At 50.4% G+C, this 14,113-nt stretch overlaps 1 protein-coding gene across 1 annotated transcript; it reads right to left on the bottom strand.

Moving 5' to 3' along the window:
- Nucleotides 1-3,681: 3,681 nt before the first annotated feature.
- On the bottom strand, nucleotides 3,682-7,416 carry LOC129703040 (uncharacterized). The gene has a single exon (XM_055645223.1). The coding sequence runs from the start codon at nucleotides 7,400-7,402 to the stop codon at nucleotides 5,387-5,389; it is 2,016 nt and encodes a 671-aa protein (XP_055501198.1). The 5' UTR covers nucleotides 7,403-7,416; the 3' UTR covers nucleotides 3,682-5,386.
- Nucleotides 7,417-14,113: the final 6,697 nt, after the last annotated feature.

Here is a 14,113-nt window from a genome sequence, read left to right as displayed (position 1 = left end):
AACCTCAGATTCAGATTCAGATTCAATTTAATTGTCATTGTCAGTGTACAGTACAGAGACAACGAAATGCATTTAGCATCTCCCTTGAAGAGCGACATAGCAAACGATTTGAATGAATAATAATAAAACAATAAGGGGGGGGGGGGGGGGGGGGTGATTGGCAGGCGCCGAGGTACGTTGTTGAGTTCAAGTGACAGCCGCCGTGTTTAGTTTAGTTTAAAGAAGCTGTTCCTCGACCTGCTGGTTCGGCAACGGAGAGACCTGTAGCGCCTCCCGGATGGTAGGAGGGTAAACACTGTCCATTTGTTGGGGTGAGAGCAGTCCCTCCCTGTAGTCTTTGGAATGTGGGAGGAAACCAGAAAACCCGAAGAAAACCCACGCGGCCCCGGAGAGAACGTACAAGCTCCGTGCAGACAGCACCCGTAGTCAGGATGGCACCCAAGTCTCTGGCGCTGTGTGAGGCTGCAATTTCACCGCTGTGCCATCATGCCGCCCCCTTCTGCTTCCTCTGTACCTAAATAACTCCGACGTCTATTTATCACCACTTCATTGGGCTCACCCTATGAGAAATACAGGTATTAACATTATCCTCCTTCACCTTCTGACCAACTTGAACCTAAGTGAGAGGTTAAACAGTCCAGGACATCGTGAAATGCAGAGCCCAAGTCTGTACAATGCAGCACGAAGTGCCCGAAGAAAGGTCCCAACCCGACACGTTACCTACCCGTTTCCTCTGGAGATGCTTAAGAATGGACTGCAGATGCTGGAGAATCGAAGGTACACAAAAAAAGCTGGAGAAACTCAGCGGGTGCAGCAGCATCTATGGAGCGAAGGAAATAGGCGTTGCCTATTTCCTTCGCTCCATAGATGCTGCTGCACCCGCTGAGTTCCTCTGGAGATGCTGCCTGGCGCGCTGAGTTACTCCAGCACTTTGTGTCTATCTTTGAAAATAAGTCGTTTTCTCCCATTCCCAGTTCCGAAGAGTCTTTCGCCTGAAGCAGGAATTCCTACTGTCCTTCCACTGAAACTGCCTGACCTGCTGAGTGCTTCCAACACATCTTGTCGCAAACGTACATGCAACATTCCTATGATACTGTGTTCCTAAACATTGCGTGATAGATTGCTTTATTAAAACCGCTGTGTCGTGGAAAAAAAGGGTTAGGGTTTCAAAGTCGTGATAAAAGTTATTTTTCATGTCGGATTATCAAAAGTCAATGTATTTTTAACAATTCTAAGCTTAGTTTTGTTACTGCAAGCTAGAAGTATTACAACGTTGCATTTTACGTTGTTTAATAGAGTATCGTTGTCAATAGAAATTATTGCTTGTCAATTTCAAAGGCATTCCTGGTGAAACTGTCTCCAGGAACCATGGTGTCAGGGAGGTTACACGGAAACCATTTTTTTCCGAGACTGTTGTTTTTCCAGAGACAGATTCATTTTCAGCTTGAGCTTCTCACGCATGGAGTCCTTTGCCAAGGGAGTGGTGGAAACGAGAACCAGAGGACATAAGTTTACGGTGAAGGGGGAAAGATTTAATAAGAATCTGAGGGGTCACTTTTTCCACATAAAGATTTGTGGGTCTATGGAACGAGATGCCAGAGGAGGTACCGCAATATTTAAGAAGCATTTAGGCACATGGATCGAACAGGTTTAGAGGGATATGGGCCAAATGCAGGCAGGTGGGTGCTGATCCAGGATAGGGAGGAATCTGCCTACAGACAGGAAGTGTCACAGCTGGCGTCCTGGTGCCAACGCAACAACCTAGAGCTCAATGCTCTTAAGACAGTGGAACTGATTGTAGACTTTAGGAGAACCCCCCCCCCCCCCCCCCCCCCCCCCCTCCCCCCTTTACCTCACTCACTCACCATCAAACAACACCACAGTCACATCTGTGGAGTCTTTTAAGTTCCTGGGAACCATCATCTCCAAGGACCTTAAATGGGGGGCCACCATCGACTCCACAGTCAAAAAGGCACAACAGAGGATGTACTTCCTGCGGCAGCTGAGGAAGCACAATCTGCCACAGGCAATGATGGTCCAATTCTATACGGTCATCGTAGAGTCTGTCCTCACCTTCTCCATCATGGTCTGGTTTGGCTCAGCCACCAAGCACGACATCCGGAGGCTGCAGCGAATCTCTGATCAGCTGAGAAGGTTATTGGCTGCAATCTTCCGCCCATTGATGATCTGTACACTGCAAGGGCCAGGAAGTGAGCGGGCAAGATCATCTCTGACCCCTCTCACCCTGGCCACAAACTCTTTGAATCACTTCCCTCTGGACTGTCAAAGCTGCCACAGCCATATATAAAAACAGTTTTTATCCACGAGTAGTTGCTCTACTCAACAGCCAAAAATCTGTAGCCTCCCTTTGATCTGGTATTTTGTTGGTTCACATGCTTGATCAATGGCGTTTTATCATTAATATTTTATTATTATTAATGTTTAGTATTTTCTGAGTCGTTCGTAACTAACACTGTCTGTCATGTTGTTACTTATGGGCAGAGCACCAAGGCAAATTCCTTGTATGTGAATATTTGGCCAATAAACTTACTTACTTACATGTTGGCCGATGTGCACAAGCTGGGCCGAAGGGTCTGTTTCCATGTTGTATGACTATGACGTCTGGTTGATCAATGGGTACCCTTTATAAGGAAGCCACGCATGCGTATGTGACAATTAATGTCAATTTCTGAATTAACTTTAAAATAGTTCTCTCATTTCTCATTGAAATTGTGCTATAACCAAGTTGGCTTCCATATGATGTGTTCTGATCTGGACGCTTCGACATAACCGTGGCCCACTGCTTCAATCACGACCACACGGGTCCTGAGAGCTCTGGAGGTGAGTCTACCTGGAGAGAGATATCTGGAGACGTTACCCGTGCAACCTGCCCCCACCTCTACCGGATCCCATCAGCTGTCCAAGTGCCGACTGGACGAAGAATAAAGACTTGGACTTTCACTGGACAAGCGGGACAGTGGCGGAGCTGCTGCCTCACAGTTCCAGAGACCCACGTTCCATCCCAGCCATGGGGGGGAGGGGTTGCTGTCAGTGTGGAGTCCGCACGTTCTCCCCGTGACCACGTATGTTCCCTCGGGGTGCTCCAGTTTCCTCCCACATCCCCAAAGACGTGCGGGTTTGTAGGTTAATTGCCCCCCTGCAGGTAAGTTGCGCCCCCCCCCCCCCCCCCCCCCCCCGCCTCGTGTAGGGAACGGATGATAAAATGGGATAACATAGAACTAGTGTGAACGGCGATGGATGGGCGGCGTGGTTTCAATGGGCTGAAGGGCCTGCTTCCATGCTGTACCTCTAAGCTAAACTGTCAACATTAAACTTCAATCATTCATCTCGGCCACGGTGTCATTTTTGATATGTTTCCATTTTATTTTTTTTGACGCGCATAAATATTATTTCATTCCAACGTGGCTTATTGTCTTGCGTGGTGCCTCAGCTAACCAGCGGCCTCTTCACTTGCGACATAAAGTCGGGGGTGAATTGACTCCAATGTACATGCACAGTGAAAGAGATGCAAGTAGAACCCCCCCCCCCCCCCCCCCCCCACCACCCCCAAACCCCCCTTCAAACAGTGACCTTCCCTGCCCCCCCCCCCCCCCCCACCCCCACCCCACCCCCACCCCCCCATTGTAGAAGCAGTATCTGCCATCCTCCACCACCCCCCTCCCTAGTTGACTCTTTGCCCACTCTCCCAACGTCTGGCTAGTCTGATGGGGAGCAGTAGCAGTATCGGCCAGGGATGCAGCCCCGTTTTAAGGGACCCCGTTATTCTCACAGTAGCAGCTTCTTTCAATGCCGATGCATCTTAATGGAGCACCTCATCTCCCAGCAACTCCTTCCTGTCTAAAACCTTCGGGCAGGTATCAACTGTCCGTAGAATTCCCATGTTCTTTGCAAGTTCAGGCAGCGACAGCGACAGCGGGCATGCTAACTGGAGACGGAGATCTCGTGTGTATGTGTGTGTGTATGAAGGGCACCTCCGCCCATGTCCAAGGTTCTGAAGCACACCATCATCATGTAATCAATGCGCCTTCTAGGTGTGAGCGGCATTCGCTAACCCAACGCCCGCCAGCATTTCCGTCGTGACAAGACCTCATGACAAGAGGCTGGAAGAGGGGGAGACCCAGCAACGCTCAAGAGGTTGAACGACACCCAGGACAAAGATAGACACAGAGTGCTGGAGTAACTCAGCGGGTCAGGCAGCACCTCTGGAGAAAAAGGATGGGTGATGTTTCGGGGTCGGGTCCCTTTTTCAATTTGTTTTTGAAGTCTTGATTCCAGTTGGTGGTGTTGCTTCTGCTGGGCCTGATGTTGGTATTTGGTCTTATTTCCACTTGAGATGCTGTTGGTGTTGGTCTTGTTTCTACTGGAGCTGCTGTTGATATTGGTCAGGGTTCTACAGGGGCTGTGATGGTTTTAGTCTTGTTCCCATTGGAGATGCTGTTGGTATTGGTCTGGGGTTCTACTGGAGATGCTGTTGGCCAGTGGTCATATTTCTACTGGGACTGCTTCTTGACACTGTTCTTGTTTCTACTGGGGAGGCTGTTGGCCCTTCCTGGGCTGCTGTTGGTGTTGGTGTTGGCCTCTCCTTAGCATCCCGACTCAAAACGTCACCCATCCGCTTTCTCCAGAGTTGCTGCCCAACCCGCCGAGTTACTCCAGCACCTTGTGTCTTCCTTTGGGATAAAGCAGCATCTGCATTTCCGCCCCATCACACCCAGGGCATAGATGTCTCCTCAATGGGTGCACGTCCAGTCATTGCTGAAGTCATTGGTTCACCGTGGCTACCCCGTGTGCTGTCTGTAGAACGCATTGCCTTTATTCATCCAAGCTTCTCCTGAGCACAAGACATCTCCTGCCAATGACAAGGGGTGGAGTTATTTCCCAAACTCATGCCTGACCATGGCTTGGAAAGACATTGCTTCTCTGGTTGCTGCTGGCTGGTGAATGGGCGAGATGAGTGGAGAACATCAAGGCGGGTTTCCAGAGGTCTCCCACCTTCCCCCGGGTAAAGATATTGCTAGGATCCCACCAGTTAGCAAAATATCCCGGCTGACGTAAGGACACCTTCACGCCAACATTGCCCAATGGACAACCCAGGCACCCGTTGGCTTTAAGCAGACATGGTGTGGTGGAGCATGCCATGCATGGACTTGGCACCACGCCTAAAAGGCAAGCACATCTGGACAGCTGGATGTAAGGTCCCGTGAATGGCCCTCAAGAAGAGATGGAAGAGTTGAAGACAGTGGCGACTTGGGCAAGCAGTGTTGAAACCTGCCCACCAGGCCCAGCAGCAGAGAGCAGGATCACCTCAGTATAAGGGTCCTCCATCCCATACCTTAAGACATGGCGGGGGCGGGGGGAGAGCTTATCAGTAATAAACGTCGGCGTGGGAATGACCTCCAGGAGACAGCATGCTTCTGCCGCTGGTCTGCTCCCTCCGCTTGCCACGCTGGCCTCTGTCGTCGCTGTGCCCGTCCCTGGCGCTGCTCCTGCCGGTGCTTTTGCTGGTGTCCGAGTTGGTCTTGGTGGTGGTGGTGGTGGTGGCGGTGCTGGTGTTGGTTGGGTTGCGGCTGGAGTTCTTGCTGGAGAGGTTGCTGGAGGTCTTGCCGGAGGTTTTGCTGGAGGTCTGGCCGGAGGTCTTGCTGGAGTTCTGGCCGGAGTTCTGGCCGGAGTTCTTGCTGGAGTTCTTGCTGGAGCTCTTATCGGAGGCCTTGCTGGATCCGGAGCCCGTGCTGGTGCGACTGCGGCTGCTGGCATCGCTCGGCGTGCTGCTGCTGCTCTTCTGGACGGGGTCCGCATGGCCCTTGGACCTTCCTGCGCCGGCTTGGCTCCCACCTTTGACGCTGCCGCTGGCCTTCCTGGGGCTGCCGTCTTTGTGGGTCTTGCCGGAGACGCGGCCGCTGATGTAGCTCCCGCTCTTCCTGACGCTACTCATGGTCTCGCTCAGGCCGATGTTGGTGAGTATCTTGTTGAAGCTGATGCTGGGGTTCCGCTTCCTCGGGCCGCTGCTCCTGTCTCTGTTCACGTTGGTCTTGCTGCGGTTTGGGTTGATGATGGTGTTGATTTTATTGCTCAGCCTGGTTCTGGAGAAGGCGCCGGACTTGCTCCTGCTGGGGCTGGTAAGGTGGACGCCCGACCTGCTCCTGTTGGGGGCGTCGTAGGTGTTGGAGTTGGGGTTCCTTCTGTTGGAGCTGGCGTTGGCGTAAGAACTGCTTCTGCTGGGGCTGAAGTTGTTTTTGGAGCTCCACTTGATTCTGCTGGGGCTGCCGCTGCCGTTTTTGGAGCTGGACTTGCTTCTGCTGGGACTGCCGATGATGTCCTCGCTGCCGCTGGGGCTGATGCTGATGTCTATCTTGCTGCTGGTGCGGGTGACCATCACCTGCCTGTAGGAGCTGTCTCTGCTGCTGGACTTGCTGGTCTTGCTGGTCTTGCTGCCCTTGCCTCTGCTGTCGCTGCTCTTGGTCCTCTTGAGGTCGGCGATGTCCTCGGCCTCGTCCTCGCCCTCCGCGGGGTTGACGCCGGTGTGAGATTTGCTGCGGCTCGGCCGGCCCCTGACATCGGACGCGCCCTTGCCCGCGCTGGTCTGGCTGTTCCTTCTCCTGCTGCTGCTGTTGTTGCCGCGGTCACCGTTGGAGTTGGCGTTGTTCTTGACTGCCTCGCTCCGGCCCCTCCCGCTGGATTCCGTGCTGGACTTGGTGGCCTTGACCCTGGGGGGGTCCGCATCTCTGGGCTTGGCTGGTGGCGCTGGGTTGCTGCCAGAGGAGGTGGTGGTGGTGGTGCTGGTGGAAGGGCTGGGGCTTCTGCTGGCTTTGGTGCTGCTGTCGCGGGCCCTGCTCCTGCTCCTGCTCCGGCTCCGGCTCTTGCTCTTGCTCTTGCTCGTGGCTTTGTGGCCGCGGGCTGCAGCCTTCTTGTCGCCGCCGCTGCTGTTGCTGGCCGTGGTGATGGCGGAGCTGCTGGAAGTGGTGGTGGAGGTCGAGCTGGCCCGTTCGGCTTTCTCTCTGCTGACCTTTCTCTTGCCCACGGGCTTGGCTCGCCGGCCTCCGGCGTCGCGGCCGTGGTTGAGGGTGGAGCTGCTGGAGGAGCTGCTGCTGGAGGAGCTGAGGCTGCCGGCGGCGGGTTGGCACCCGGCAGAGCAGCCCCTGGAGCTGACGGCCGGGCTGGCGAAGGGGCTGGTGCCGGTGTTGCGCTTGGTCTTGAATCTCCGGCTGAAGCTGATGATGGGGCTGGTGGCAGCGTTGCGCGTCCCCGTGTGGAATCTAGTCACGCTGACCATGGGGCTGTTGCCGGAGTTGTGCCTCCTGTGTTGGCGCCGGTGGCTGGTTCTGCTCCTGCTACGGCTCCTGCTCCGGCTCTTACTCCGGCTCATGCTGCTGCCTCGGCTCATGTTCGCGGTCTTACAGAGGCAAAACATCGCGGAGGCCCAACGGCAAGTCACGCACCCTGTGAGCGGATCACAACAAAAGCCTTGTCAACCGTGTGTAAGGACAGAACTACAGATGCTGGCTTACATAGACACATAGAAAATAGCTGCAGGAGTAGGCCATTCGGCCCTTCGAGCCTGCACCGCCATTCAATATGATCATGGCTGATCATCCAACTCAGTATCCCGTTCCTGCCTTCTCTCCGTACCCCCCTGATCCCTTTAGCCACAAGGGCCACATCTAACTCCCTCTTAAATATAGTGGTGAGGTACAGTGAAATGCTTAGGAAGGAACTGCCGTTTAAAGCAAAAATAGACACAAAATGCTGGAGTACCTCAGCGAAAAAAGGGGCAGCATCTACTGGAGAGGAGGAATGGGCGGCGTTTCGAGTCGAGACTTCTTCAGACGTAAGAAAGGTCTCGGCCCAAAACGTCACCCATTCCTTCTCCCTCGAGATGCTGCCTGTCCCGCTGAGTTACTCCAGCATTTTGTGCCTGTTTTTGTTCCATGCGAGCCAGTCAGCGGAAAGACTACACGTGATAGCAAGTTTAATTTAGGTTGGTTTACAATCAAATTTACAATCATGATTATAATTAAATTTAGTTTAGTTTAGTTTAGTTTAGTTTATTGGCACACGTACCGAAGTACAGTGAATAGATTTTTTGTTCCGTACTATCCAGTCGGCGGAAAGGCTTACAATCAAGCCGGCTGGAGCGTACAGATGCAGGATACACGAAATAACATTTGGTGCAAGATAAAGTCCAGTAAGGTCCGATTAAAGATAGTACCAGGGTCACCCATGAGGTAGATGGTAGCTCAGGACCACTCTCTAGTGGTTCATGGGATGGTTCAGTTGCCTGATAAGTTGACAGCTGGGAAGAAACTGTCCCTGAATCTGGAGTCCACATAAGTATCACCTGAACCTTTCCCTGGGCTTGATGTACTGGGGGATGGAGGGGGGGGGGGGGGGGGGGGGGGGGGGTAACAGTGACAGTAAAGAAGCCAGGAAAGGATTTAAATGAAGTGGTATAAATGCATTAGAAAGGCATACCTCCAGATTCAGGGACTGTTTCTGCATCAGAGTCTCGAACCCACTTGTAGCTACACGGGCCGGGTAAGTGTTATCCACCAGCATGTCCCGGCAGGAGCATGTCCCCTGAAATATATAATTCTGCACAATAGCATGGAAGAGTGTGGAGATACAGTCAAATGGTATGATGATGATGATATCAACCCGGTAATATCATGCAGCGGACATCAATCACCAAGGCAGTGCACAAGTGTCGCCACGTTTTGGCATCCACCGAGTTACAAAAGTTCATCGAGCAGCCCTATCTACTGCCTGCCGCCACGTGTGGCTACAGGTCTCTCCGATCCCCCTCCCCCCATACACACCCCCCCTCCAACCCCCACCCATGCCTGGCCAGCTCCCCCTTCATTCTAGGCGGCCCCACCAGGTCCCTCTAATTGCATCGGCGTTGATAGAGCATGGAAACAGGCCCTTCGGCCCAACTTGCCCACACAGGCCAACATGTCCCAGATACACTGGACCCACCCTGCCAGCATTTGGCCCATATCCCTCCAAACCTGCCCTATTCATGTACCTGTCCAATTGTTTCTTAAACATTAGGATCAACTACCTCCTCTGGCAGCTTGTTCCATACACCCACCACCCTTTGTGTAGAAAAAGTTACCCCTCAAATTCCTATTAAATCTTTTCCCCTTCACCTTAAACCTATGTCCTCTGGTCCACGATTCACCTACTCTGGGCAAGAGACAACCCGATCTATTCCTCTCATGATCTTGTACACCCCTATAAGATCACACCTCATCCTCCTGCGCTCCAAGCAATAGAGTCCCAGCCTGCTCAACCTCTCCCTATAACTCTGACCCCTCTAGTCCTGGCAACATCCACGTAAATCGTCTCCGTACCCTCTCCAGCTTGTACATGTTTCTGGAAGTGGGTTCCAGATATCAACCACTCTTTACGCCAAAAAAAACATACCATCAAAACATAATTTAAACTTCCTATGTTTAAGAAGGAACTGCAAATGCTGGAAAATCAAAGGTAGAGATAAATGCTGGAGAAACTCAGCGGGTGAGGCAGCATCTTTGGAGTGAAGGAAATAGGCAACGTTTCGGGTCGAGATTGCCATTTATGTATTCAAGAGAGTTTGATATAGCTCTTAGGGCTAACGGAATCAAGGAATGTGGGGAGAAAGCAGGAAAAGGGTACTGATTTTTGTTGATCAGCAATGATCATACTGAATGGCGATGCTGGCTCAAAGGGCCGGATGGCCTAGTCCTGCGCCTATTTTCTATGTTTCTATGTTAAATCTTGTTTTTGATACCCCTACCAAGAAGATAAGGATTTTGGTTATCTTCCCTATCTATATGGTTCTCGTAATCGCAGGTCTCCTCTCAGCCTCCAGGGAAAGCAAGCCCAGCCAATGTAATTTATCTCCACAACTGAAGCCCCCCAATCCAGTCAACATTGTGATGAATCTTCTCCGCACTCTCTCAGTGTATTCATCACCTTCTGGTGTGGTAACCGAAATTGGTCGGTCACGATACACCAAGTGCACTCGATCTGCCAAGTTCAAGTCGTGCCAGACTCAATTCCTTTACCAAGATGGCGTCTCGCACTGATCATGGCCCAATCCAACTCAGAACTCCACCCCCTGTGTCTAGTAGACTCGTTGGCAAATAACCATCCTGGCCGAAAATAAGTAACACCAGATTCAGGAACGCTTTCTTCCCAGCTGTTATCAGGAAACTGAACAGTAGTCCTCTCATCACCTGGAGTGCGGTCCTGACCACTCATCTACCTCATTGGAGACCCCTCTGAACTATCCTTAATCTATAATCGGACTTCAATGTTTTATCTTTAGGAGATTGAGAGGGTATCTTATAGAAACTTACAAAATTCTTAAGGGGTTGGACAAGCTAGATGCAGGAAGATTGCTCCCGATGTTGGGGAAGTCCAGGACAAGGGGTCACAGCTTAAGGATAAGGGGGAAATCCTTTAAAACCGAGATGAGAAGAACTTTTTTCACACAGAGAGTGGTGAATCTCTGGAACTCTCTGCCACAGAGGGTAGTCAAGGCCAGTTCATTGGCTATATTTAAGAGGGAGTTAGATGTGGCCCTTGTGGCTAAGGGGATCAGAGGGTATGGAGAGAAGGCAGGTATGGGATACTGAGTTGGATGATCAGCCATGATCATATTGAATGGTGGTGCAGGCTCAAAGGGCCGAATGGCCTACTCCTGCACCTATTTTCTATGTTTCTATGCTTCTATCTTGCACTGAATGTTCTAGCTTTATCTTTAACCTGTGCACTGTGGATGGCTTGTTTGAATTCTTGTATTGTCTTTTGACTGGTTAGCAGGCAAGCGAAAGCTTTTCACTGTACCTCAGGACACGTGACAATAATGATAAACGAAACTAACAACAAGAAATGTACACGTCAACAGAATAGGAAAACCCTTGCTTTCCCTCTCTCACCATCCCTCCTCCCATCCTAGTTCTCCGACTAGTTTCATTGGCGTGGTGATTAAATATTATTGATTGTCTGCACCGCTGTCACCTTCACCTCAGCTAACGATGCACCATTCTCCATTTTCCTTGATCGTCGATCCTTTGACCTGTGTTTCCGCACTCAACCCTTCCATGGGGTCAAGGTAAAAGCGTTCACATTGCGGCCCTGTTGCCAACAATCTTACCACCACCACGCACAAGAAGCACAAGACGCCATTGTATGGAGATGCCGAGAAGCGCGTTCAGCCCTGGCTGGACACTTGCTAATTTTGCGATGTGGACTCGATAAGAAGAAGATATCTTCCATATCTCTCTGCCTCCCTCTCCCCGGCTCTCAGTCTGCTGAAGGGTCTCGACTGCGAAACCTCACCCATTCCTCCTCTCCAGAGATGCTGCCTGTCCCGCTGAGTTACTCCGGCATTTTGTGTCTAGCGCCAGAATATTTGACTTGGAGATGTTAAAACATGATATTTTATCATCTGCAACTTTAAGATGGCTCAGCAGGAAGAAAAAGTTGAGGAATAGCATCCAAGAGTTTTGAAGTTTCCCACCCCCCACTCCCGACCACTTTTCAATGCAATGTCCTTTGTACTTCTGGATCAATAATTCTGAGACCATATCCAATTTACAGACGTCTTTTCAGGAGGTGAAGACAAAAATCGGTGGAGTTTTGACGGTTTTGAGCGTGGCTATTTTTACCGACCCACATTAAGTGCGGTATCTGAAGTCGGTGATGCTCAATGGCAGGTAGTCAATGCCCATCAACAATTATCTTCTCCTTCCATTGACAGCCTGTCCAATTGGGGTGCCTAATTGGAAAACCAAGTGTCCTTAGCATGTCCTGGATGCATGGCTAAGGACCGAGTCTTCAAAGGTTTCCAGCGTTGTTAGACTTGTCGCGATCGACATCTGGCCGAGACCACGTGGAAGAAATCAATGCCGTGAGTGTAAGAGCAGACAAAAATAAATCCCAAGAATCGGCGGAGTCCTGTGTAACTCACAGACCCTCTTTCCTCCTTGTTCAATGCTTATACATTACATATAGTCACCATAAATAAGTGACTTGTATATAGCCACTCTGTATGTGATTTATACAAGTGACATCTAGAGCCATGTATAAATCACTCGTATATGTGACTTAAATAAGTTCATGTCATAGGAGCGGAACTAGGCCGTTCAGCCCATTGAGTCTACTCCTTTCAAAGGTAAACAAAATTGCTGGAGAAACTCAGCGGGTGCGGCAGCATCTATGGAGCGAAGGAAATAGGCAACGTTTCGTCCCGAAACGTTGCCTATTTCCTTCGCTCCATAGATGCTGCCGCACCCGCTGAGTTTCGCCAGCAATTTTGTCTACCTTCGATTCTCCAGCATCTGCAGCTCCTTCTTGAACACTCCTCCTTTCAATCCTGGCTGATCTATCTTCCCCTCGCAACTTCATTCTCCTGACTTCTCCCAAGTATAGCTTCAAGCCTGCTGGCATCTAACCCAGTGCTGTACAGTCAATGCCATGGACCATGACTAACCGGAGATGAGACCAGCCTCCCAAAGACCTAGGTGTCAAATGGTAGCTCTTATTGTGCCAATGCCAGCTCTCTGAAACACCTCACAAATTAGTTCTTCTTTCCTATTATTTTCCTGCACCCCTTCAATATTGATACAGATCCCTTTAAAAAAAGCTCACCATTCCTACAAGCAGTCCTGAGCAACCATCTACCTTGTTGGAACCCCTTGGACTATATTTAATCGGACTTTATCTGGCACTAAACAACATTGACATTACTCCCTTTAGTTCAGTTTAGTTTATTTTCACATGGTACAGTGAACAGCTTTTGTTGCATGCTAACCAGTAAGCTGAAAGAAAATACATGATTACGATCGTGTATATAGACACATGATAAGGGAATAACGTTTAGAGCAAGGTTAAGCCAGTACACAAACATCTCCAGATTCAGGGACAGTTTCTTCCCAGCTGTTATCAGGCAACTGAATCATCCTACCACACCAAGAGAGCAGTCCTGAACTACTATCTACCTCATTGGTGACCCTAGGACTATCCTTGATTGGACTTTGCCTGCTTAACCTTGCACTAAACGTTAATCTCTTATCTTGTATCTTTAGAGTGTTACGCCCCCGTCCCACTTAGGAAACCTGAACGGAAACCTCTGGAGACTTTGCGCCCCACCCAAGGTTTCCGTGCGGTTCCCGGAGGTTGCCGGAGGTTGCAGGTAGTGGAAGCAGGTAGGGGAGACTGACGAAAACCTCCGGGAACCGCACGGAAACCTTGGGTGGGGCGCAAAGTCTCCAGAGGTTTCCATTCAGGTTTCCTAAGTGGGACAGGGGCATAATGGTTCGACTGTAATCGCGTATTGTCATTCTGCTGACTGGATAGCACGCAACAAACGCTTTTCAACGTACCTCAGTACACGTGACAGTATCCTAAACTGAACTGAATTGAAGTTCAATCAAAGATCACCAGTGATGTACAGTAGATTGGAGTTCAGGACTGCTCTCTAGTTGTGGTAAGATAATAGATTTACGGTGCATCTGTACACTGCCGATAGCTCGATTTTAATCATGTGTTGTGTTTCCGCTGACTGGTTAGCACGCAACAAAAGCCTTTTTTAACAAACTCTTGTTAAAAATAATTTTCCTCTTCTCTCCAATTGCCATATATTTGAATGCTTCCATGTTTGATTAGTACACATGTCAGAGGCTATGGGGAATGGGGTTAGGCAGGAGAGATAGATCAGCCATGATTAAATGGCGGAGTAGACTTGATGGGCCAAATGGCCAAATTGTACTCCTATCTCTTATGACCTTATGACCTGATGACCTTGACCTCCCCGTCAATGGAAACTGCTTTTCCTTAAAGGGACTGTCCCATTTTCACGACCTAATTCACAACCTCAGCCGAGTTTGCCCTTGACATACTCGCAGCATGGTCTTCACGAGGTCGTAGGAGGTTGTAGGTGGTCTCGGGTGGGTCGTAGCAGGCCGTGATGCTAGTCGTAGGTACTCGTGGCATCAAGTAGGTCGGGGCGTTTTTCTAGCCTGATGAAAAATGTCCACGAGTAAAAAAGGTGGTGGATTAGATCGTAAAAGTGGGACAGGCCCTTTAGGCTGCCTATGGTGACGAC

Source organism: Leucoraja erinacea, chromosome 13 (assembly GCF_028641065.1).
Source record: "Leucoraja erinacea ecotype New England chromosome 13, Leri_hhj_1, whole genome shotgun sequence".
Taxonomy (NCBI): domain Eukaryota; kingdom Metazoa; phylum Chordata; class Chondrichthyes; order Rajiformes; family Rajidae; genus Leucoraja; species Leucoraja erinaceus.
Note: the sequence above shows the minus strand (reverse complement) of the source record. Positions and strands in the feature narration are given on the sequence as shown.

Bases quoted from the DNA above. Each gene is read 5' to 3' on its own strand.
- LOC129703040 (XM_055645223.1), bottom strand. From the start codon at position 7,402: ATGAGCCGAGGCAGCAGCATGAGCCGGAGTAAGAGCCGGAGCAGGAGC.